General features: G+C 46.7%; 1 protein-coding gene across 6 annotated transcripts in view; it reads left to right on the forward strand.

Moving 5' to 3' along the window:
• The window catches only part of HLCS (holocarboxylase synthetase), a 215,057-nt gene that overhangs the window by 184,040 nt on the left and 5,606 nt on the right, over nt 1-25,411 (forward strand). For 5 of the 6 annotated variants that reach the window (XM_032276920.1, XM_032276919.1, XM_032276922.1 and 2 more), the window contains 3 exons: nt 17,363-17,430; nt 19,551-19,744; nt 25,022-25,136. In XM_032276920.1, the coding sequence (XP_032132811.1) occupies nt 17,363-17,430; nt 19,551-19,744; nt 25,022-25,136 (377 nt within the window). The remainder of the gene's footprint in view (nt 1-17,362; nt 17,431-19,550; nt 19,745-25,021; nt 25,137-25,411) is intronic. The other variant, XM_032276917.1, reaches the window with a different exon arrangement.

Raw genomic sequence — 25,411 nt, forward strand, 5'->3', positions numbered from 1 at the left:
GAGTAAACCACAGACTGGGAGAACATATTTGCAAGACATATACCTGACCAAGGACACATAGCCAGAATATATAAAGAACCTTACAACTCAATATTAAGACAACTCAATTTTTTTTTGAAGGCAAAATATTTGAAAAGACACTTCAGCAAAGAAAATGTATAAATTTCTAAAGGCATATGAGAAAATATTCATTGTCATCAGTCTATAGAGAAATGTGAACTAACACTATGGTAAGATAACACTGCACATGCATTAATAGGGCTGAACTTAAAAAAGTCTGACAATACGAAATGTTGGCAAGAATGTGGAGAAACTGGAACTCTCATGTGTTACCAGTGGGAATGCATAATGATAACAGCCACTTTTGAAAATATAAAATAATGTTTTTACTATATTAATTTTAATGTTAAATAATAAGAAATAAAAAGAATTATTTCTAGTAATATTTACAAAATGTTGGCCTTAAATGCTGTTAAAACAACTGTGTATATGGGAGCCAGTACTCTTTTCTGATGTTATTCTATTACATTGCTGAATATTTGTTTTAAGGCCAGATTGGAAGATTTTTAGACATAGCACAAAATACTGTCTTTGGATGGCACAGCTATAAGTTATGTCAGGGCAGTGTTCAGAGAGACTACAGTTGTGGCTCACATCTGTAATCCCAGCACTTTGGGAGGCCAAGACAGGTGGATCACTTGAGGTCAGGAGTTCAAGACCAGCCTGGCCAACATGATGAAACCCCATCTCTACTAAAAATACAAAAATTAGCGGGGGTGTGGTTGTGTACACCTGTAGTCCCAGTTGCTTGGGAGGCTGAGGCTGGAGAATTGCTTGAACTTGGGAGGTGGAGGTTGCAGTGAGCCAAGATCGCGCCACTGCACTCTAGCCTGGGCAAGAGAGTGAGATGCCATTGTAGGGAAAAAGAAAAGAGAGAGAGAGAGATTGTGATAAAAGATCACTTTAATAAACTTGTGGATTTAGGTCTGATTATTTTTTTTTTCTGTAGGTGCTACATTGCTTGTCTCTCCTGAATTTTTATTTCTGGAATTTATTATTCATTAACACGGGTCTCCCACATATCCCCCAGTGGAAGAGTCAAAGGGAGAGCTAACACTTAAAGTAGTTTTTCTTTCTTCTTGGTCAGTGGCCTTGATAATGTTTGGTAGATTCTGTGGGAAGACTGGAAGGCTCAGATGGTGCATGGGATCATTTGCCGGTTTGGGGGAGTCTCCCAATGCCCTGAATGATCAGAGTCCTGGTCCCTCACAGTTCCTGTGGGCCCTGTTGATACATCTAAAACAGATTGCTGTAAAATGTTTAAATAGTAAAAGGAAACATGCTTTTGGGAATTGGAGAATCTAGTAAAATCATTAAATTGTTCAGACTAGTAGGTCATTTGGAATGACTTATGGCTACTGAAATTACCAAATGTCTGTCCTGCATCTCTTCAGAAAATCGTGATTTTCCTCATTTTGCCCACCCATATGTTATGTATTATGTTAATACACTTTTCTGATGTTAAACCATCCTTGCATTTCTAGGATATACAATACGTGGCTATAATACACGTAAGATGCAGCATTGAATTCAGTTAACTAGCATTTTATTCGTGATTTTCATATCTATGTGTATAAGTGCTTGGGTTTTTTTGTTTTCTTGTTCACTATCGGGTTGAAGAATTGAGATTATCTTAGAGTCATGAAGCGAGTCAGGCAACTTTCCCTCGTTTTCTAATTCGTAGGACATAATGGACTGTTTTCAGAGTTGCAGATTGCAACTATTTTGAGTCCCAGGTGTGCTTGGTTTACTTAAGCCATCAAAATATTTTTTAAAACCTTGTCTTTAATTAACCTTTTAAATTAAAAAGATGCTTTCCTAGTTCCACTGTTTTTCTTTTTTCCAGTGAGTGACCTAAATTAACTGTTTGGTTAATTTTTAATGAATATTTATTCACTCATTCATTCGACATTTATTTAGATTTATTGGGCATTTGCTGTGCACAGGGCATTATCCCAGGCACTGGGGAGGGAATTAATGGCAGGATCTCTGCCCTCAGTTCCTCCAAAAGGGAAACAGAGCTTGTCCACGTTAGTAATAACTTACTCCCAAAGGCAGGATGTCTCACACTATGACAGGACAGGGTTGGACTGCTTGGGACCTTCAGACATTTGTCTCTCAGGGATTTGTAATTTTGCATATTTCTTGAGCTGTAAAGGAGTCATGGCTCCAAAATTTCTGGTTTCTGTTAGAAATACTCATAACTATTCATCAAATGTTTATAAAATGCCTACCATATGCTAGGCAGAGTGCGGAGCATAGCAACTGTGCAAGCTGTTTCAGTAGCTTGTGTCCAGGACCCTCAGTGTTTGGGAAGATGCATATTAGCATCATTTACTCCCATTTCGAATATAGTAAGAAAGAATGTAAGGGCATGAGCCTCTCAGGAGGGGACATCTGTGTTTCTGGATCCCTCCTGCCCTCTGTGGGACCTAGATGCTGGCTAGCCGAGCGCCATCAGTGTGTCGTGGCAGAAGACAAAGCTCATTTCATCTCTTCTCCTTTTCGCAGTTCTAGCGTGATGACATGGCTTGGTAACCATGCTTTGTGTTTACTAAAAAGAAACCAAGAACATGAGTTTCCGAATTCTCAACCTGAGAATTCTGCCTTTGCCAGGGAACAAAGTTAGATTAATCAGACATCTTCCCCTCTCTAGCCCAACTCATTCCCTAGCTGACCTCTCCTGGTCCCGCGGTTGTAAGAACCAGCTCTACAATAATGATTCCCAAATGAATATCCTAGCCCAGTCCACTCCCTCCCACTCCAGACTTCTACTTGGAGTCCGTGGGCTACCTCATAGGCATCTCATGCTTGCCACGTCCAAGCCCAGCACCAGATTCCACCCTCCAGCCTGCTCAGCGCTTGCCTCCCTGTTTTGGGAAACAGCAAATTCCCTTTTCCTCCAGTTGTGTGTGCCAGAAATCGTGAACTTGCTCTGGAATCCATCTTCATCATCAAGTCCTGTTGGTTCCACTTTCAAAATGTGCAGAACACATCTGTTCCTCCGGCTGGCATGCATGCCCAGCCCACACAGCACCCTCAAGCTGGGCCCCTCCATCATGCTGTTTTCCATGTAGCAGCCAGGCAAATTCCTTTAAAATGTCACTCAGTTGTCTCATCCCTCTTAGCTTAGAAAGGCTCAGTGTTGCTTCCTACTTCATTCAGTAAAAAAGCCAGAGTTCTTACCATGACCTGCACACTTCCAAATCCGCCCCCTAGCCAACATAGCCCTCATTCCTGTCCCTACCAACCCCATACACACACAGTGTGCCTCAGCCACGTTGGTCACCTTATTGGTCCTCTCCAAACCTACTGAGGGCCTTTGGCCTTGCCACTGCCTCTGCCTGGAATAGTCCTCCGTCACATGTCTTCATGGTATTCTCTCACTGTCTTCTCTCTGAACAAATGCCTTATCGCAGCAGCCTTCAGGGACCCTTTGACACCCGATCCTTTTTCCTTCTCTCTACCCCTTACCTGCTGTAGTGTGTTTTCACTGCATTGTCACATTATGCATTTACCTGTCTCTCTCCTACCCCCTTGCACACACATACTAGAATGCCAGCTCCCTGGGTGCAAAGCCAGAGAGTTTGTTCGTGGAAACCACCCCAGAGCCTGGCTTATGGCACACAGATACTGAATCGTCTGTATCCTCACGAGTTTGCTCCCTGGAGCTCAGAGATTGCCCCTTTTCAAAAGTTTCTCCAGGGGGGTCAGAATGAGCCAAGCATAACCCAGTCACACCCCTAGCTTGTCCTTAGTAAAAGCTGAGAATCTAAGGCCGATTTCAAAGCACATTCACAGGGGGGTCTAAGGCTTCTAAACAGCTGTCCACGTAGGTACTAACTTGGTAGATCCTCATAACAACCCTATGACTAAAGGAGCGTCTTCATGAGAGACGCTTTCAATGGGAGAGGTGAAGTAACTTGTCCGAGGTATCTTGGCTATAAAGGGACACTGTTGCACCAGCAGCTACATGCCTGACCGTTTGTGTAGCTTCTGACTACCACTAAATTTCTTTAAAGTCTGATTTATGCTAACATGCTTGTAACTTTTGCATAATTTTTACTCTATAATTCTGGTACGTGTTTGTTTTACTATGAAAATAACAATTGATCCTACCAGCTACTCATTCCACCTCTTTGCTTCTCGGCACTAAGAAGACTGCATCCTGCTGGCCCGTGTTCTCACGAGCCCTCCAATGGGCACACGCCTGTGGGTGCCCTTAGAACTCAGCGGGGGCCATAGAGAAAATGGAATGGCACCTAAGGAAATGTGCCGAAGTGAATGGCACAATAGAAAGAAGAATTATTTGACGTAAACTAAAGGTCTCAAAACTCAAACCTTTTATTGGTCTAAATAAAGTCAAGCTTCCTCCTCTTTGGAGGAACCCACAGAGCCCAAGGACCGGTCATTTAGTCAGGGATTAAAAGCACATGAGGCGTTCAAGTCCAACTGCAAAGCTTGAGCTTCCGGGGGACCACAGAGGCAGCTGCCCACAAGGATGCTGACCACGTGACCACACAAGCAAATGAAAGGGAAACGGAACACACGGATCGGGTGATGGACAGAGTGAAGGTGTGACAGCATTTTGGGATCTTTGCTGCCCTCACCCTGAGTCACTCTAGAAAGCCTGGGGGATCACATGACTGAGGGGACACCACCCTCTCCCCAGAGCCCCTCCCGGCATCCTCTTGTTCTTGCCCTTTGTTGCTGGTTCAGGAGGCACCGCATGTTGTAACAGCTCTGTAGTTCTGGAGTGAGACACGGGCTGTCAGCTTCATTACTTGAGGATGAGCGTTTGTTGTGGGTACCGGGCATGTCTCTTACCAGCCATGTGACCCTGGACGAGTAACTGAAGTTCTCTGAGCAGCTGCCTCATCTACAAATGGGGATGGCCTTTGCTCCCATTAGTTCAAGGAGGAAATGAAATCATAAGCAGCAGCTCACACTGGACTGATGCAGCAAAATTGGCCGATGATCATGGTCCTTCCCCTCCCCTTCCCTCCTCCTTCTCGTCCTCCTCCCCTCTCTCTTCCTCCTCCCCTCTCTCTTCCTCCTCCTCCTCTTCTCATCATCAGGGTAAATCAAAGGAAAGAGCCATTTTTGCAGGTCCAAACAGTTGAATGTCAGGGATTTCATATGGTTCCACCTGCCCTTTCTGCTCTGGCCACTGCTACAGTGACACACAGGTGGCAGCTGTCCCTGGTCACACAGATGCCAAAGTGAGCTCGTTCTCCTGCTTTGTGACAGAAGAAAAGGCTGCCTGTCCCCAGAGCTTAGCGCTTGGAGCCTGTGGGGCAGCCGCCGTGTGATTTATCCAGGGTCCCCTTCTAGATTTCACTATTGGCACCTGGTTAATGGGAAGGGGATTTAGGGACCCGGTGCTGAGATGGTCTTTTACTGTTCTTCAGAGCAAAGCCCTGTGAACCTTGACAGGTAGTACATTCAGCTCCTAGGTTTGAAGGCTCGCTTGCTCCTGTCTCTGTGGCTGGCCCACACCTAACTGCCATGTTGGTTTCCTCCACTGCTTTTCTGATGGCTTCATGGTGGGAAACCTTCTGTGTCCATCCCAGCCAGCCCTTTTCTTTGTAAAAGCGGCAAGAAGATAACCCCATTCTAACTTGGTGGTTCTTTTTTCATTTCCTTTTACAAAGAATGCTTTTGCCACGGGGGTGGGAGGCTGCAGGGGTTTTGAAGCCATGGAGACTTCATCCCTGTGTGTCTAGCAAACAGGCGCCTTGGAGCAGCGGCATTCCATGTGGCCCGTGGCACCCACTTCTGTGGCCCTCGAGGGCCCACCCTCCAGGGTGCTCGGTGCTGTGTCTGAGCCCTAGCCGGCCTGTCTGCCATATTCCCCATCACTCTCTATTTCTCTCACATGGTACTAACCCACCTAGAGTAGGTTACATTTAATGGGGTGAGAAAAATCCACACCGTAAGAGAAAAGTCGCAGGTGAGGTCAAACTGCTTCCTCCCAGGAGAGAAAATGATTTTTTCTCCTCTCTGGCTCCCACACCAAAAATTCATACAAAAGAGCTCTTTTTATGTTTGATGTATTGCCTTTAAAAAACAAACCTTTCATGCTTTTTCATTTTTGGTTCATACCTCTTGGCCGACCCAGCAGGAACTTGGCAGTTGGTGAGCAGCTTCTCGCAAATGCTGAAAGTGGCCTCCCTGAGCAGCCACCGCTGCCCAGAGCCTTGGCTGTGTGGGCCAGCGGGTACTCGGCTCCATCGGGGTGGGGATCTGCATGTTGTTACCCCAGATATCCTAGGTGGGGGTTCCTTATGCGATTCTTGCTACTTGGTATATATTTGAATTTTTTTTTTTTTTTTTTTTTTTTTTCAGACAGAGTCTTGCACTGTTGCCCAGGCTGTAGTGCAGTGGCACAATCTCAGCTTACTGCAATCTCTGCCTCCTGAGTTCAAGCAATTATTCTGCCTTAGCCTCCTGAGTAACTGGAACTAGAGGCGTGCACCCAGCTAATGTTTTTGTATTTTTAGTAGAATCAGGGTTTCACCCTGTTGGCCAGGATGGTCTTGATCTCCTGACCTTGTGATCCTCCTGCCTCGGCCTCCTAAAGTGCTGAGATTACAGGCGTGAGCCACTGCGCTCGGCCTTCAATTGTTTTTATAACAGAGGATGCTTCTTAGGGTTACCTGTAGGTTTTATTTTGGACAAGCCTCTATATTGCTCTTTTTTCTGTTATGATTCATGTCCCAAAAGATCTTTGCCGAGGCATATTCAACCCACTGTAAATACAAGCAAGCTCAAACGAAGGCCCCCTGCATCTATCATTTCATTTTCTTCTGTTTACAAAGCACATCGCCCTACACCCAGATTCTTTGCCAACACCACAGCCAAATCAACACAGATGGGCCAAGTGGTGGATGGAATGGCTTCAGAACATTTTGCTGACTTCCTCATTTTTTTCACATGGCGAGAACACCAAAATTCTGCCTTCAGCTGCTTCCAGAAACTGAAGTGCTTTTCAGGCTGATGGAAATGCTGCCCTGCCCGAGTGGTTAACAGCAGCTTCTGACCCGCCTTCCTGGGCAGACAGCCCCCTTGCTGTCTCAGCCTTCACAGCCCAGATTGGAGCATTCCTGCTTCCTTTTGCGTCTTTCTCCATGGATGAGCAGAAGCATAAGATCCTGGGAAAGGCAGCCGGACGCAGAATAGGTCTAATGTGGTTGTTTTCTGTCTTCAGTGTGAATGTAGGAGCCAAGGTCGACCACAGGACCCCCTTCCTAATCCTTCACCATTTCCGTGTGCTTGTTTGTTGGCTGTTTTCACCCTCTACATCAGCCAGCAACCAAACCACCAAAATGGTTTTTAATGAAGATTCCCAGGATGGGCAAGGATGTAATGAAACAGGTACTTTTAAACCTTGTTCAAACCCTAGTGGGACTGTACATTAGAGCAACCTTTTGAAAAGCAATGTGGCAGTAGGCACCAGGAGTTGTAAAAAGTTAATATCCTTGACAGAGTAATCCTACTTCCAGTAATCTACCCCTAAGAAATGATCAGATACATGGGAAAGTTCATAATCACAAAGATATATGGTTAAGTACTCTGTACACTCTCACTCAATGGAGTATTGTCCATCAGCAGAAAGACTGTGGCAAGATACAGAAATGATCAGACCAATTAAAGTAAAAAGCAGGTTTCAATAAATTATTAATTAATAGATTAAAATCTTAAAACATGCATCTTTGAGAAAGGACTAGAAAATACTCGAGGTGGCATTGTGTTAGTATATGTGATGAAATCTTTGTTTCTGTTTTCTAGACTTTTGGGATTTCTCTCATAATGTTTAAAATTAACAAACTAAATATCCTATACACTTCTGACCATGGTAAAGGGAAACTTTGCTTTGGTCTTTGCTAATTTAGAATTTGTGATTGTCTTGACACAGATTAAATGGAAATTTCCTAGTTTATGGACGCAAACAAAATTACAGGGAAAATGTGCAAATTACTTGAGTAGATCAAGCCCAAAGACATACTCTGGTACAATTTTAATTAAATGTATTTAAAATAAGTAGAACTGCATTTAAAAAAAATGTTTTTCACCACATCACTCCACAGTTTTCTGACTTACTGATTTCATTCTGTTTGTAACATTAAATGGATGAGGTGGTATGTTCTGTTTAAGAAGTCGAACCACCACCCTGGCAACATAGCAAGACCCTGTCTCTAGAAAAATTTGAAAAATTAGCCAGGCATGGTGGCACACATCTGTGGTCCCAGTTACTTGGGAGGCTGAGGTGGGAGGATGGCCTGAGCCCAGGAGGTCAAGCCTGCAGTGGACTATGATTGCACCACTGCATTCCAGCCTGGGCAACAGAATGAGATTCTGCCTAAAAAAAAAAAAAAAGAAAGAAAATAAAAACATTAAAAGCAGTAGAGCAAAACAAATCCTATCAGGTGGCTATCACGGCCAGAGATGGGTCTTTTTATTGCCTTTTTCTATTAGGATAATCACGATACTCAGTTACTAACTAGAGGGACTGTCTCATACCCACTAGAACTTTCCTAATCATAGAATGTATTCCTAATCTTTCTGCCCCTTCCCCTGCAAAAAAGTGCCCCACAAAAACAATGAAATCCAACTACTAGCAATTAAAGAGCTCTGTCACATGACTGCACCCCAGTCTCTAGGAAGTGAGAGTTATTCATCTTTACCAAAGAAGTTATTCATCCTCACTGAAGTTCCTTTGAGTTTTTATAACTTCAGGATCCTTTTAATAACACACTCATTTTATATAATAATATCCAACTGTAATGCAGCGCATAAACCTCTCTCCCGGACCCTACTCACAGCTCCTCCTCCCGTGCTCATTACAGCTCTGGTCTGTAGCAGGAACTTTAATCTTCCTCTTTGCATTTTAATGCTTATCGTAAAAAACATTATGAGAAGTTCCAGGCAGTTTCATTTTGTGAAAGCACACCCAGCAACCTTGATTTCGTTAGAATGTTAAGCTCTGTTTACTGTTCTTGGCTTTATGAGGGTCATTCCTCGGGCCAGTGTGTAGCAGTAGGTCTGGAGGTCTGTGAGCCCCGAGTTCCGACGGAGAAGCCACTGGGGTCCCCACTGTTGACAAAGGGTCGCTCTGCAGTGTTGATGTTTGCCTCGCTCCCGGGCGGGCCCTGCGCAGCTGAGTTACGAGCTCGGCACAGTGTGAATGGGAGTGAGGTGCGCCCATCAGCTCTGCCAGTGGCACTGCTCTTTGGGACACTCAGGAGGATGCTTCACTGAGCACTTGGTATGAGTGTGGAAAGGACCTGTGCACAGAACAGCTTCAGGAAGACGAAATAGCATTTGTAGGAAATACCTCAGTTTTATCTTTTGTGGGGAGTGGTGGCCCCACAGTTTTGTAGAAGCTTGAGGGAGTGGAGGGAATCCACCAAAATGGAAATGGAGTAAACCTGTGATCAAATTCAAGCCAGCCAGAGGGTTGCGAAGCAAAGGAAATAAGCAAGCAGCGGCGTCTCCACAACAAGCCCTAGCAGCCCTGGTGGTGGGTAGCGTTGGGTCTGGTCATCGGCACAGGTGACCTGGGTATTTTATCAGCCAGGGAACAACAAAAAACAGAACCACTGTCTGCGTAGCCCTGGCAGCTGACCACGTGTCTTCACAGGTCTTTTCCTCCTTTCTTAACTTTCCGTAGGGTCATGTGAGGTAGGAAAGAGAGAGCCATGTTCTCTTCCTGCAGAATATCCTTGTGGTCAAGCGCCTCGGACCAGGAAGCAGCGCCTGATTGTAAAATGGCTGCGTCTGGAATGTAGGTGCCGCCTCCTCTCCTAGAAGAGAGACTGCAAAGGAGGTTTCCATCACGTCCATTTGATGATGAAAAAAGAAACCAGGGGAGAAGAACCAGTGTGGCTGCATGCCCACAGTGCCCTGCTCAGGGCTCTGATGCAGCGTGGCACCTTTATTCCCTAGGGGCCCTGGGCATTGAAGGGTTTGGGTCCAGTTTCATCTACAAGGAGATAAGGCTCAGCATAGGCAGGTAACTCCAGCGGGTCTTCCCAGCCAAGTGCCTCTGTGGGGTCTTCCATGCTTCCTGGCTATGGCCGGGGGTCCTTGAACCAGCAGCCATCACGATTAGGAGCAGAGGCTGTGCTGGAGTGCAAATGGCCCACCCAAGAGGTGCCTCGCCCCACAGTGGCCCTGGAGGACTGCTCTTGGAGGAACATCCAAAACTGAGCTGGACCTGCACTCGGAGCAGACGTGGCGGTGCTGCAGCACACCGACATCCATAAGCCCATCCTCACGCGTGACCTGTCGAAAACCTGGGAAGGCCATGCTCTTATGTGTTCAGTGCTTCTTCGCCCCGGAAAGTTCCCATGTTGAAATGTGGCTGCACGCAGTGCTGCCTGTGGGTGGAATTATGAACTGTGAAGGCCAGCTTCATTCTGCCTACATGCTCACATCTTCCAGTGCACTTGGGGTGTGCTGTGCGCCGACCTCCCCTTGCAAAGTGAGTCATCCCCACCCGGACTCTGGCACCTCTGTTGTCCCTACTCCTTAAGAGACCCAAGGCCTTGTGTCACTCATTCTCCTTCCCCTCGATGTCATTTCTCCCTGGTTGATCACATGTTCAGTGAGAATGCAATTTTGCTTACGATTTCTTTGGATCCTCCCATATAGCTAATCTGGCACTTTAATTCATAGGAATCCAATAAACATATATTTATTATTAAAAACTCCACGGACTCTCTGTCATTTCATATAGTTCAAGATGCCTTTCCCTCCCCAGATTTTTTAGGAAAAAGTGAAACAAAGAAAATGCATGGAAAAGATTTATGTGTTTGGTTGGGGGAGGGGAAATTAAACTTCTCATAATAGTTTTTAAATTAAATTTTGTGCTCGTCCAAATCCTTTCCTTCTCCACCCCTTCCTCTGATATTCCCTCACTCATTAAAGCCCAAGATTTTGATGGTATTCACAGGGAAGCTGATTTACTGGAATAAAGAAGTTCTTTAAGTTTTACATTTTGGAATGTTCCCAGTGTGTCTGAACCTGGGTTTCAGATTTTACTGGCATTTTGTTGGCAGAGTGGCCTTTGGAGCCCTTCCTTATTTGAGCGTGTTTCCTGACACCTCTGGCGGTATGGTACTGTGTTTTTTAGATTTAAAAAAAAAAAAAGCTTAAATAGAAAAGCATATATAAACATATACAGAAGATTGATTATAAAATGTCAAGCAAAATAAAAGAGCAGCAAACACACTCAACAATTAACAAATGGGAAGCATTTTCTTTTCAACAGAGCAGGAAGAGGCAGGATGAAGGCAAAGAGACAGGATGAAGGAGGGCGATGGTTCGGGAAACCTGGGAAAGGGCAGCTTTTCATCTGGGCCTTCTCCTCTCCTAGCAGAAGTGTCCCTGTTGAAATCAGGTTGAAGATACAGCCCACCCCACCCTGCTCGATACCTGTAGCCATCAGGGCTGCAGACAGACAAGGATCCAACTCAGAATCCTGCAGAAGGGAAACACACGATGGAGGTGTCCCAGAGAGGGGAATTCTGCCACCTGGGCCTGAACGAGCAAGGGAAGAAATCGTATTTTCCAAAGACTCAAAGTTGGGACGGGGTGGGTGAGATCCAGAGTCCTAAAACTAGAATCCTGCTTCTTGGGGAAACCTAAGAGCATGGTCCACAGAGGCCAGGATCAAGGCCAGCATACCCTCACTGCCTCCACTGCTGTAATACTTAGCATTGTCCTGCAGATATTACCCAATCCAAGTGGACACAGGAGCCAACTGGAGACGTAAGAATCAGAAAAGAGGCCGGGCACAGTGGCTCACGCCTGTAATCCCAGCACTTTGGGAGGATGAATCAAGTGGATCACCTGAGGTCAAGAGTTTAAGACCAGCCTGGCCAACATGATGAAACCCTGTCTCTACTAAAAAAAAAAAAAAAGTACAAAAAGTAGCCAGTCGTGGTGGCAGGTGCCTGTAATCCCGGCTACTCAGGAGGCTGAGGCAGGATAATCGCTTGAACCTGGGAGGTGGATGTTGCAGTGAGCCCAGATCACACCATTGCACTCCAGCCTGGGGGACAAGAATGAGACTTCATCTCAAAAAAAAAGAGGAAAAGAAGTAAAACTCTGTTTGTGGATGATATTATAGTATATCTGGGAAACCTTGAGAATAAATGATCAAGCTAAACTCAAACAGTACAAGAATTCAGTAAGCGAACAGGATGTAAAATGCCTTGCCAGCACAGAACCCACCCAGAAGCGTGAACCCACCAGGTCTCAGGGGTTCAGCCCCCACAGGCAGAGAGCCAGGAGAGATGGGTAGAAAATGGAATTTGGGGCAAGCGATGGAAAATAACCATTTAAATGAAAATCCGTTATAGAATTGGATTCTGAACCAGGTTTCGTTCACGAGGGCCATAAACCCAGCATGTCGAGGACCAAAACCCTGCCTGAAAGAAAGAGGCCCCTTGTCCCACTGAGTGAAGAGTTAAGCTGGTGCTAAGTATCCCAGGCAAACGAGCCCTGGCATGTTGGTTGATCTCTGGCAGGGCGAGGTGCAGGGAAGGCTCTGGAGAGAGGTGGGAGCCGCAAGAGGGAAAGGAGGGGGACACACAGGACGTCAGGATAGTGAAAGGCACCCTGGTTTCCAGGCCAGCTGGCAGGCAGGGCATTCTTCCTTGCAATTACCCTGAAGGTGATGGTACCTGGGGTGGAAAGCAAGGGCTCCAGTGGCCGGGGGGAGCCGCCCTTCTCCAGGAAGGAGTTCATTACCTTCACGTTTCTTTGCTTGTCCAAATGTTTCAGATACCTCTTTACTCTGTAGGTAAAGAAATTTCTTCTTATTAGTATTATACTTTATGTAAATTTCATAAGGAAAATGAAGTATTTGAAGCAGACTGCGTAGAGTTGGGAAGATACCTATTCAGACACGTAGCACAGAACTGATGAACTTGGCCTTGAAGCTGGTGGTGTTTACTTTTTGAAAATGTAAGATAACTCTGTTTCAGTTCTCAGGAAAAAAAAAAAAAGATAAAGCAAGAACCCCATTTTGATTTTATTATTTGGAAGTAAATTTCCAGAACTTTCTAGAAAGCCCAATAACCTCCAGGACTGTTAAACTTACTTACACAAATGCATTTTAAGAGGCTGGCTGGCTGGGTGTGGTGGCTTACGTCTGTAATCCCAGTACTTTCCCAAGCCAAGGTGGGCAGATCACCTGAGGTCAGGAGTTCAAGACCAGCCTAGCCAACATGGCAAAAGCCTATCTCTACTAAAAATATAAAAATTAGCCAGGCATGGTGGCGGGCACCTGTAGTCCCAGCTACTTGGGTGACTGAGGCTCAAGAATCACTTGAACCCAGGAGGCTGAGGTTGCAGTAAGCCAAGATCACGCCACTGTACTCTAGGCTGGGCAAAGAGCAAGACTCTGTCTCATTAAAAAAAAAAAAAAGCTGGTGGTGTTTCTACCTTGAGATTCTGTTTTGATAAAAGCAAAAGATTCTTTCCTAGTGAGTCAGAAGATAAGCCTCTGAGCCAGGCGAACCTGGTTGACTGTTCTGTGATCTCACCAGGCCGCTTCTCCCGTGAAGCTTCTACTTGTCAGCAGTAAAACGAGACTACTTGGCAATGATCATGTCTTGAGGGTCATTGGGACATTTAAATGAGAACATCGCGCATACCAAGGGTTCAGCATGTGGGTGGGTGCTCAGTCAAAGGAGCCACTGGCTTGCATGCAGTGTGGAATCTTGAGATCTATAGCCGAAGACACCCCTTTCCTGTGGCCTATCCATTCATTCATTTATGAGACCTTGGAGAAATCCTACAGTGAGTGGAAAGATGGTGCCATGTTGGCTGGTGTGCTCACTGTTGGAAGCCTGCCATATTGAGGTGGCAGTCGAGTGTGTGTGTATGTATATATGTATGGGTGCGTGTGTGTGTGTGTGTGTGTGTGCATGTGCGTGTGTTTGCTTGCATGATACACCAGCCCTTACTGTGCCTCATGAGGCTAAAAACGACGTCTGGTAGGCCTGACATCTGGTGATCATGAATGAAGCCACTGTAGGGAGACAGAATAGCAGCAGGGACTCAGACACACTAAGTGACTGTCTTCCACGTAATGGCACTTCTGGTGCACACTTTGTGTCGGAATGCCTATTCTTTGTTCCTTTACCCCTTTTCCTTGTCCCCAGCTACCAACCCCACTCTGGCTCTAGAAAATGAAAGCTCTCCATTTGTGGGACTGTCGTTGTGCTGCCCTAGTAAATATCAAAATAATGCAATGCTTCATTTCAATCATTGAAGGAACCAGAGAAGAATTACTGCCTCTTTGATGTTATAGCTCTGGAAAATTTTTAAAAGAAATGTAGTTAAAAAGAAAAGTCATTGAAAAATAGCTTTGGGAGCAGTGGTTTAGAACCCCAGTCTTTGGACCAGCTGCATTCTAATCATCTGGGACACACCAAAGCTCTGGCTCTGGAGGCTGGGATTGAGAGGGGATCCGAGATCTTAGCATCAGTTTGTTTTCGCTTTGTGTTTTAAAACTGCAGGCGATTCTGCAGTGCAGCATTGTTTGAGAGCCCAGCTCTGGAGGCAGCTTTGTGACCTTGATGATATGGCCAGAAACCCGTGCTCAGGCTGTGGTGATTGTGGACTATTTTCTTAGGTTCAGAACCCCGAAGTAGATGAACTTGGTCTGAATTTACATTTTTGTTCATTCAGATTTTTCGCTAATTCATGCTGGCCTGTCTTTAGGTTAGTCTCAATCGTTGAAGCTTGATTTTAAGGACCATGTGACAATCAGGGCAGTACCACTGGCAGAGCCTCCGTGGGTACTGGGCTGTCTTTGGTGGCCAGGAGGCTATCTTGTTTGCAGAGTGACCCTTAGGGGGCTCCGGATGTTTCAGACTCAGCACGAGAGTACAAAACAGAGCGCTTTTCTTGAGTGCCGCTTGGTTCCACAGTGAATGCACTCGGCTGCCACTCACAGAAAGCTTTTATTCCGCAACCTTTGCCAGCAAGGAAGGAAAATATACAGAGGCAGGGAGGTAATCATTATGTAACCTCCTCCTTTTTTTTTTTTCTTTTCTTTTTGTAAGGACATCATCCACTAAGGATGCATGGAAATGCATTTATGGTCTCTCCTTTCTGCTAAGCAAGCTCAAGCAGCTTCATTTTCAGAAATGCAGAATTGACAAGGTTTATAAACGCTGCTTTGTTGACCGTGAGCCGTGCGGTTTGGCCCCAGAGTTATCTCAGATAGCACAAATAAATCTGGCGGCCTCCAGTTGTCTCAAGCTGAGCATTATTAGCTCCTTCCCCTGTTGTCTCCCTCCTTGCAGAGTTTCCTCCTGGCCTTCAACACAGACTCCCTCTTCTCATTAATATGCCCTGTTAACTGCTGCCAAACCTCTAGCAGTTTAGTGCATATGTTCCCTTAATCATTTCTCTTTGTTCTAGAAGTCTGTGTTTGGTTTCTGAACCAACCTTTTTCCTGCCCCTCCCATCACCATCCCCGGCTATAGCCTACGACTGTCTACTGTCTACATGTTTATTTACAGAATGTCCTAGATGGCCTTTGCAATCTGCTCACAATGTGCTAAATTATCCCGTCAGCCCCCGCCCCATCACCTCGAGAGCGCTGGGCCTTAGGAAGCCAGGTGAAGGGTTGCTGGACCCTCCAGAAAGCAGAGGTTCCGGGAAGACAATGTTAACTCCCCACGCAGACAAAGGCTCCTTCTTCGGATTTTCTGCCCGTCCAACACAAGAAAAGTACGCTTTCTTCTTGGAGCCCAGGGCTGTATAGCACACTCGATCTCAATGAGTTATTCATGGTGTCCAAGAGAAATACTTCTGAGCTGCACTTCATGTGAGATGGAAGTGGGCCTGGCACATGGGCGGCGAGGCCGGCCTGCTCCCCAAGAGCATCCTGTGCCTGCCAGCAGCCGTATGGGAAGACAGCTGTCTCATCAGCCCTTAATAAGTGAAGGGTCTTCTGGATTCCCCCTGTCCTAACTGGGGTCTGCAGACGCCATCAGATGGAGCTCTGTGAGCCATCGGCGCACAATGGACACTGTTGTTTTTCTCTGCTTTTGAGTAGTTGTCTTCTCTTGCCGAGTTGCAGCCGTTTGTAAAGTTCCACCCAGTTTCTGTAGCCGGGAGGGGAGGATGATGAGCTTCTCAGAGCGGGGTCTTTCTTTAGAGCTCCTTTGTCCTCAGTAGGGCCACTGTGGAAGCCTGGAGACTTATTATTAGAGACTTTATGTTATTGCAAAATGCCATCTCTTCTGCATCCCTGTCCCGGCTGCCCCCCTCCTTCCAAAAAAGAAAAAATCAAAGAGGCCCTCTCATCTGCACTGACAAAGTGGCTAAACCTGATCTTTGCCCTGTTGATGAATCCTACCTCGGGCTGCGCCTGCACAGCACCTGTTGCGCAATTCCTGGGCGTGCAGAGAGAAGCTGTCCTACTGCAGTGTGGGGTTTTTTTTTTTGTTTGTTTTTTTTTTTTATTTTGGCGGCCCTGCTGGGTTACCGTGGTGTTAAAACAGGGGGAGCACAGCTTGCAGGAAATTCTGAGTGGGGTTTTTTTGTGTGATTTTTTTCCTTTCCTTTTTTTGAAAAAAAGTTAATATCGACTCATTTGGTGGGGATGTAGTGTACTTTTCTACCTATCCCCCAAAGGAAGGTTTGTATTCTTTTAAATGAAACCATTTGAAAAGCAGGACTGAAGACTAAAATGATGCAGGCCTCTCCTGCGTCCTCAGAAGGTGTGGATTTATTTACCATAGTTAAATCACAATTAGTTCTCAGGGGATAGTGTGTCTTTTAAACGGCTTTATTGCCACCATATTGGTTTTCTGAATAATCAGAAACTTCTGTTATGATTGTGTTCTAGTGTTCGAACAGAAACGCACCCTAAGTAGGAACAAATGTCAGAAATTGCTAGTTGTCACTGGAAGAAGGTACACACATTGGGGGTGAGGGGAGAAAGGACGTGGTAGGATATTCTGATGCAATATAATCTAACCGAGTCTTACATAAATGGAGTTACGGCTCAGGCAGGTACACACGCCCCCTCCCAGGCTCCTTTTTGATGTTAAAAGGTGCTTTCTTCATCTCTTTTCGTTCTCACACTGAGGTTAAAAAGGAGGGTGTTATCCCTCCTGGCTCTACATTCCTGAAGGCCAGTGGAAACCAAAATTGGCCCTTCGTGGCCACACACCCACAGATGCACGTAAACAGTGTCCCTCCTGTGTGAGTCGTCGGTGCCCGCGTGTGTGTCCATGTCCGGCCTGACCAGTCTCTCTCCCGTTCGCAGGTTGATGTTTCAGATGCCGCAGGAAATGGGCTTAATAGCGATCGCGGCCCGGCAGACCCAGGGCAAAGGTCAGTTGTCCTTTGTTATCATTGTTGTTACTTTTGTTTTCTTTCTTTTTCTTTTTTTTTTTATTTAAGAGATGGGGTGTCACCATGTTGGCCAGGCTGGCCTTGAACTCCTGACCTCAGGTGATCCACCCATCTCGGCCCCCCAAAGTGCTGGGATTACAGGCGTGAGCCACCGTGCCTGGCCATTACTTTTGTTTTCTAAACTCTGCAACTCTTGTGGCCCAGGAGCCCATTGAATGCATGTGCTGATCATCTGGGGACTCAAGTTAGAAGTAGTGTCTATGTTTATAACCACCTGGAATGAAGAGGAAGAGGGAAGGAGTGATCAGAAGCTTCAGCCTTAGTAGAACTAAAGCACTCTCTTCTGATCATAATGCTTATGAATCACTGGGAGTTTGCCTGTGATGGCAAATGTGACCTACATGAATTCTGAGCTTCACAATCTGTAGATCGTTGCTGTGTTCTAGAGACATTTATTTTCCTGAAAGTTCTCCATAAGGAGGCTTCTGTGTCTGAACTGAGCATCACGTGGGAGGCCTTTTGTGTGCCGGTTCCCACCCCAGCTGGCTCTGGCCTTGCATGTACGTGGTGAGCTGTGCACCATGCCCATTCACACTGTGACCACAGAGAAGCAGAGCACTGCCCAGGGATCACCACCTGCAGGTCCCAGAGGCGAGAGCCCGCATCCTCCCAACCCATCCGGGTTCTGACCCTGTACAGGGGCTGCTCCCGGGGCACAGCCCCTCCCTGCCTCTAGCCAGTGCCACACCCATCCAAATGTGCTTCTCTCTTAGACTCTTAGGACTTTTTCATAAGAACCAAAGAAATAAGAAATCTGCCGTTCTCACTTCTTTCTCTTGAACGTGTCTTTCAAACATAATTCAAATGGGAAAAAAAAAAAGTCTTTTTATCAGAAGCTATGGATCTCCATATGTGGATTTTTTTTTAAAGACATTCTAGAAGAACTTTGATGAACTCTTCCTCTCATTTGGATTCTTCTATTTTTCTAACTTCAATTTTAAGAAAAGTAGGCCAGGCACGGTGGCTCATGCCTATAATCCCAGCACTTTGGGAGGTCGAGGCAGAAGATCACTTGAGCCCAGGAGTTCAAGACCAGCTGGGGCAACTTAGCAAGACCCATCTCTTAAAAAAATACAAAAATTGGCTAGGTGTGGTAGCACTCACTTGTAGTCCCAACTACCTGGGAGCCTGGAGGTGGGAGCATCACTTGAGCCCAGTGAGCTGTAATTGCACCACTGCATTCCAGCCTAGGCAACAGAGCAAGAGCCCGTCTCTTTAAAAAAAGAAGAAGAAGAAGAAGAAAGATAAGTAATAATGCAGTTAATATCAGGAATCCCTTTTTAAACAGCTTTATTGAAATAGAACTCCTCCATTTAAAGTATACATACAGCTTTGGCTGGCGTGGTAGCTCACCTCTGGGAGGCCAAGGCGGGCAGATCACGGGCCAGTTCAAGACCAGCTTGGCCAACATGATGGAACCCTGTCTCTACTAAAAATACAAAAATTACCTGGGCATGGTGGTGGGCACTTTATTCCCAGTTACTCGGGAGGCTGAGGCAGGAGAATTGCTTGAACCGGGAGGCAGAGGTTGCAGTGAGCTGAGATCACACGTACTGCACTCCAACCTGGTTCCACCTTAAAAAATAATAATAATAATAAATAAATAAAGTATACAGCTCTGTGGCTATTATTTAGTAGCGTATTTGCTGGGCTGTGCAACCATCGCCACGATAGGAATTACTTCTAAACAGTGGCTTCCAGGACCTCTCATGGATCCGTATAGATTCAGCTCAGTTTCCCAATGTCTCTGTGTTTGCCTTCAGGACTATATGGTGGGAATTAAACTTATAGTCACGTTCAGACACTTAAGACTCTGAGTCATCAAGGCACAAATGATAGGCTCACAGAAGCAAAACGTTACGCTAATTATTGGAAACTTTTTCAGCCACAGAGCTTTCGATTTTAAAAAGCTTTTCTTTTATTGAGTTAAGCCCAGCATATTCAAGCATTGTAATAAGTCCAGCTTTATTTAAGTGGGACGTCTCTTCAGTGTGTGGTCCTGGCATGATATGAGTGTCTGCATCTGTCCGCGTGGCGAGGTAGCGTGTTTCCCACTGCAGCATGTGTTCCAGGACGGGGAAGGAATGTGTGGCTGAGCCCCACAGGATGTGCCCTTTCTACTCTGCTCATTTCCATCCCACTGAGATCCCAGCTGGGACAGAGGATCCCGTTTGTCCAGCATCTGATGTCCGTGGCTGTCGTGGAAGCAGTGAGGTCCATTCCTGAGTATCAGGTAGGTACAGTTCAGTCTCCCTTCACGTCCCTATGATGCATGCAGAATCCAGCCTATTCTTGTTTGTAGCACGTGCTTCCCTAACTGGTGAACGTAGAACCCCACCCTACCCTTTGCACAGCTGGCGCTGGTGTGCTCTCGGAGTTGTGAGAGCATCAGCAAGTGCTAAGGCTGCTTCAGGCTTGCCCGAATGCATTCATTCCGCAGAGCTCCCTTTCTGCCCAGCTCTACAGATTTCTCAAACAGCCTAATGAGGGCTGTGCTTTCGTTTTTGGTATTGTTGTTCATTTATTTTTTTAAATTGAAACAGGGTCTCGCTCTGTCACCCAGGCTGGAGTGCAGTGGTACTATCTCGGCCCACTGCAACCTCCACCTCTTGGGTGTAAGCAATCCTCACACCTCAGCCTCCCGTGTCGCTGGGGCCATAGGTGCACACCACCATGCCTGGCTATTTTTTTGTATTTTTAGTAAAGACAGGGTTTCATCATGTTGCCCATGCTGGTCTTAAACTCCTGAGCTGTAGCAATCTGCTCACTTCAGCTTCCCAAAGTGCTGGGATTATAGGCCTGAGCCACCGCACCTGGCATGTTTGTTTTTTGATTGAAGCACTGGATGTTTTTGATTGGACTGGATGGAAGTTATTCATCTGCATTTTCTGTTGAAAACGGGGCCGGGCGCAGCTTATACCTGTAATCACAGCACTTTGGGAGGCCAAGGCAGGCAGATCACTGGAGGTCGGGAATTAGAGAGCAGCCTGACCAACATGGAGAAACCCTGTTTGTACTAAAAATACAAAATGAGCCGGGCATCGTGGCGCATGCCTGTAATCCGAGCTACTCGGGAGGCTGAGGCAGGAGAATCCCTTGAACCCATGAGGCAGAGGCTGCGGTGAGCCAAGATTGGGCCATTTCATTCCAGCCCGGGCAGCAAGAGCAAAACTCCGCCTCTCAAAAAAAAAAAAAAAAAAAAAAAAATAAGAAAAGTGTTATTCTGGGACCTGAAAACCTTTCTCATTTCCTCCCTCCATTTACCAGATCTATGCTCTGGCGGGGCCATCCTTTGTCCACCGTTGGCCAAACACAATGTGCAGGTCCGCTTGGGGCCGTCTTCCCCCAGCTGTTAGGACCCGTGTGCCTGCTTGCTTATTACTCCTGGATGCTTTGTTGTCAATTGTTAAAAAGACAAGCAAGAGGGAACAGTTAACCCAGTGACTGAAGCCTTTCCTTCCGTAGTCGGGCTTCACTTCCCATAGCCCCCTCCCAAATGTTCCTGGAAGAATTTCATATGGATGTAAAGAGGAGATCCCTGCCTCCCTCCCTCAACAGCTCTTATGTCAGGCTCAGGAGGCACAATTGGACTGATTACTGAAGCAAGGTGTTAAGAGCGTGACTCTCAAAGGACACTTGGAAGTCCTGTCATCATTTCATTGAAGAAACAGTCCTCCCCACTGCCCCTCAAATCCCTCTGTGATGTGGCCACACCCTCATATTCACTGTGTCTGAATTTTCGGTATTCCACAGATGCAGTCAATGCTGACGTCTCTGTTTCTTGTATTACATCACATCATGGAAACAGACGTTTACTACCATGCACCCAGCATCCTGGCATGTCTGATGGTTTGAGGGTATCACACCATTACAGGGCTTCAGGTGCCTGGCCTTTAGCACCTGAGCTGTGCATTCTGTCTAGCAGAAAGCCATCAACTAGAAAGTCCTGGCCAGGCTTGGTGCCTCACACCTGTAATCCCAGCACTTTGGGAGGCTGAGGCAGGCAGATCACCTGATGTCAGGAGTTCAGGACCAGCCTGGCCAACATGGCGAAACCCCATCTCTACTAAAAACACAAAAATTAGCCTGCATGGCTAATGGTGGCAGGTACCTGTAATCCCAGCTTCTCAGGAGACTGAGGCACAGGAATCGCTTGAATCCGGGAGGCGGAGGTTGCAGTGAGCAAAATCGTGCTATTACACTCCAGCCTGGGCAACAGAATGAGACTCCGTATCAAAAAGTAATAATAGCAATAATTAAAAAATAGTCCTGGTATGGGAGAAATTACCTTTAACTCTAGCAACAGGTTAGTTTTAGGAAAATAAGTAAAACAAACGCTGAGCTGAGAACGTTAAATGAGTCTATTTGGTCTGTTTAGCTTCTTCATGGCCTTGACTTTGACCTTAGAGCCCATAGTTCCCTTAGCGAGCATTCTTTGAGGACCTGCTGTGCGCAGAGGCTGCGTGTGCCAGGTGCTGGGGGCCAGGATGGAAGTGGGAAGCTCATCTTCAGCGGTGAATGGGGTTGGGGGAATTTGTGGTCCTTAAGAAGCTTGTGCCAGTGTTCTTCCCGTCTTCCACAGTCAGCCGCCCAGCCTCACCTGTGTGATGGGACATTTGATTTTGAATTGGGTTTCTTTTTTAACATAGCCAGGTTAGCTGACACAGTGCAGCTACTGGATGATTGAAACAGGCCCCTGTTGTTTGGAGTTCGTTTTTGTTATGGCGTTCACTAGGGCCCCAACTGGTCCCTAACCAGATGTCACCTTCAGCACACAAATCGTGACCACCCTCCCCAGACCCACGACAGCCTCACTGGGACATTCCTTCCAGAGGCAGGAGGGCACCTGTGGAGTTCCCAGGGCTGTCAAGTTCCTCCGCCATGTGCACGGCCGCTGGTGCCTGGGCCTTCCTTCCAGAGCCTGCCTTGGGCTGTCCGTTTTTACTCCTGCTTTTTCTTCTGTCTGTGAAGTCCCTCTGGGCCCAGTACCCTCCCCCCACCCATGCACCCCTGCCCCCTGCCCTCTTCTCTGCTTCTTAAAATTCTGTTCATCCTTAAGGCCCAGCTCTACTTCATTATCAGGCCCTCCAGCTCCTTCCAGCTCTTTCCTCCAGCACTGGACAGCACTTGCAACGTTTAAGCCTCTTTTATGGTATCCACTGTGTGTGGCTTTGAAGAGGAGTGATGTGCGCTCCTGTTCCATCTCCCATGAAGTTAGCCGCTCTTCAAACCGGGATTTGTTTCATTTTGGTCTTTTTTTACATGGGAGGATCACAGCAACTGTTGGAATACATGATTGGGAATATGAAAAATAAACACACAGCCCTCCTCTTCATCTGGAAATGTTGGTCCTGTTTACCTGCATGAGAACCTAGAGTGTCACAAGCTACTTCATGAACTGATGTGATTTGAAGATGTGAAGGCAAGCCGGAACCCACGTGCAGAGCCCACTAGGCACCAGCGGCTGTGCACCAGCGGCTGTGCACCAGCGGCTGCACACATGGTGGAGGAGCTTGACAGCTCTGGGAACTCCACAGGTGCCCTCTTGCCGCCAAGGCAGGGGCTCATTCCCCTGGCCACGTGGCAGGCACAGGGGGATGCGGCAAGGCGAGAGAGGAGCAGGAAAGGGAACCAGGGACCGTGATGAAGAGCAGAGTCTTCCAGTCACAGGTTTCCTAGAGGAGACTTTCTCAGCCTGGCACAATTGATATGTGGGTCCTGGCGTCTTTGTCATCGGGGGTTCCTGTGCCTTAAAGGATGTGTCAGCATCCACGGCCTTTACTCTCTAGATGCCAGTAGCACTCCCTCAGGCTGTGACAACCAAGAAAGTCTCCCGGTATTGCCAAATCCACGCCTCCCAATGGGAATCCTCGTTCTGGAGAGAAAAGAAACGTGAAGCTGTTTATCAGTTCAGGGTCATTGCAAAGCCCCATACTTTATTGACTTAGACTTTTGGTTCTTCTCTGCCCCTCCTATTCCTGCATTTTTTTTCTCAGCCTGAACTCCTGTTTTAGAGCAGATGAGCATCTAATATGCCCTAACTGGCCGAGGTCAAAAGAAACCTGTTGGAAGGAGGAAGGGGATTTCATGGAAGCAATAGGCCGCGTAGCATAGGATTCGTCACCCAGAAAGGCTTGCATCTCAGCTCTGCAGCTTTCAAGTGATGGAACCTCAGACAAGCCACATAATCGCTCTAAGCTTCCGTTTCTCCCTGTGTTCCCTAGGGATGGACTAGCACCAACACATGGGCTGGGTGTAAGTAACATGTTGACTAGTGCTGAGAAGGGGCTCAGGGCCATGTGTGGCCCGCGATGTGGGAAGACATCGGCTACTCTGTGGTCCGTGAGCTTTATTTTGCTGAATGTTCTCTTCCAGCCTCACATCTCCAGATAGGCTTCCTTCACCCACCCATGGCACAGCCTGGCTGCCAGCCCCAGCTTTAGAAGACCTGCTGCTTCTGACACCCACTCAGCTAGCCCAGCCTTTGTGTCCCAACTTCAGAGTCATAGTGGATAGGCAGAGGTCTGGGTGGCCTCGTTCAAGACACTGTCCACTCTTGGTCCATTCTGTGAGCTGATGACAGGCAGAGCCCCCCCAGATCACACTATTCAAGATGCAGAGGCAATAGGCCACCTGACAAGTCAGTTTCCATTACCCCAGGGGACCATTAGCAGTTCTGCAAGGCTTTTGCTAAAGTGAATTACTCCTCTGTGGCTTCACAGCATTCTTTTTTTTTTTTGAGATGGAGTCTTGCACTGTTGCCTGGGCTGGAGTGCAATGACGTGATTTTGGCTCACTCTAACCTCTGCCTCCCAGGTCCATGCAATTCTCCTGCCTCAGCCTCCCAAGTAGCTGGGATTACAGGTGTACACCACCACACCCAGCTAATTTTTTGTATTTTTAGTAGAGACGGGGTTTCACTATGTTGGCCTGACTGGTCTTGAACTCCTGACCTCGTGATCTGCCCGCCTCGGCCTCCCAAAATGCTAGGATTGCAGGCGTGAGCCACTGCACCCTGCCCACAGCATTGTACTTAAGACATTTCTACCTGCCTTTTATGACCTTTGTTAATTCAGGGCCATCTTTGTCTCTCAAGCATGGGTTCCTGAAGGGAGACGCACCCTGAGATTACTGTTCTCTCCCACCCTCTGCCCTAGCACGTTAGTTAGCTACTCCATGGTCGTGGTGATGGTTGATACTGACGTAATGAATTAATTGACAAGGTAGGCATCTTCAGAAAGTGTTTTAGAAGATGAGAAATGGTGCTGAGGGGTGGGGAAGAATGCTGGGGTTTATGCAGACCATGTTCTTCAGGTATTTTACCTTACCTCCTAGCCCCAAGAGGTACTTCAATACTGGATTGTTCCAAAGAAGTGACTGGCTGTGTGAAAAAGACGGGAGGACGAGGCCCATGTTACCTCAGCTTCTGCTTATCTTCCCTTAGCTCCGTGACTTGCCTGGGCCCCTTGTGTCCTGAGACTGCTTAATTAACGTGCAGATTTCCCTTTAGGATATCAACTTACGAGTGAAGTGGCCCAACGATATTTATTACAGTGACCTCATGAAGATCGGCGGAGTTCTGGTTAACTCAACACTCATGGGAGAAACATTTTATATACTTATTGGTAAGTTTCTAAAACCTTTCCTCCAGCATTTTTAGATTGATAAAACAATAAAAAATAAAAACGGTTTATGCATGCCTACACTAGCAAGAGCAGACTATCATATGAGATTACTTTGAGTCTTGTAGTTTTGGAGCAGGATATAGATGCAGAGAGATTGGTCGAAAGCACTTCACAGAGTTTAGCATTTTCTGTGTGTGACCACTGAAAGCACCAAAGTGGTATCACATCAAACCAAATGTGATGTGATCACTCACATCTAAGTGATATTACATCCT

This window comes from Sapajus apella, unplaced genomic scaffold (assembly GCF_009761245.1).
Source record: "Sapajus apella isolate SASKATOON/1434 unplaced genomic scaffold, GSC_monkey_1.0 scaffold8, whole genome shotgun sequence".
Classification (NCBI taxonomy): domain Eukaryota; kingdom Metazoa; phylum Chordata; class Mammalia; order Primates; family Cebidae; genus Sapajus; species Sapajus apella.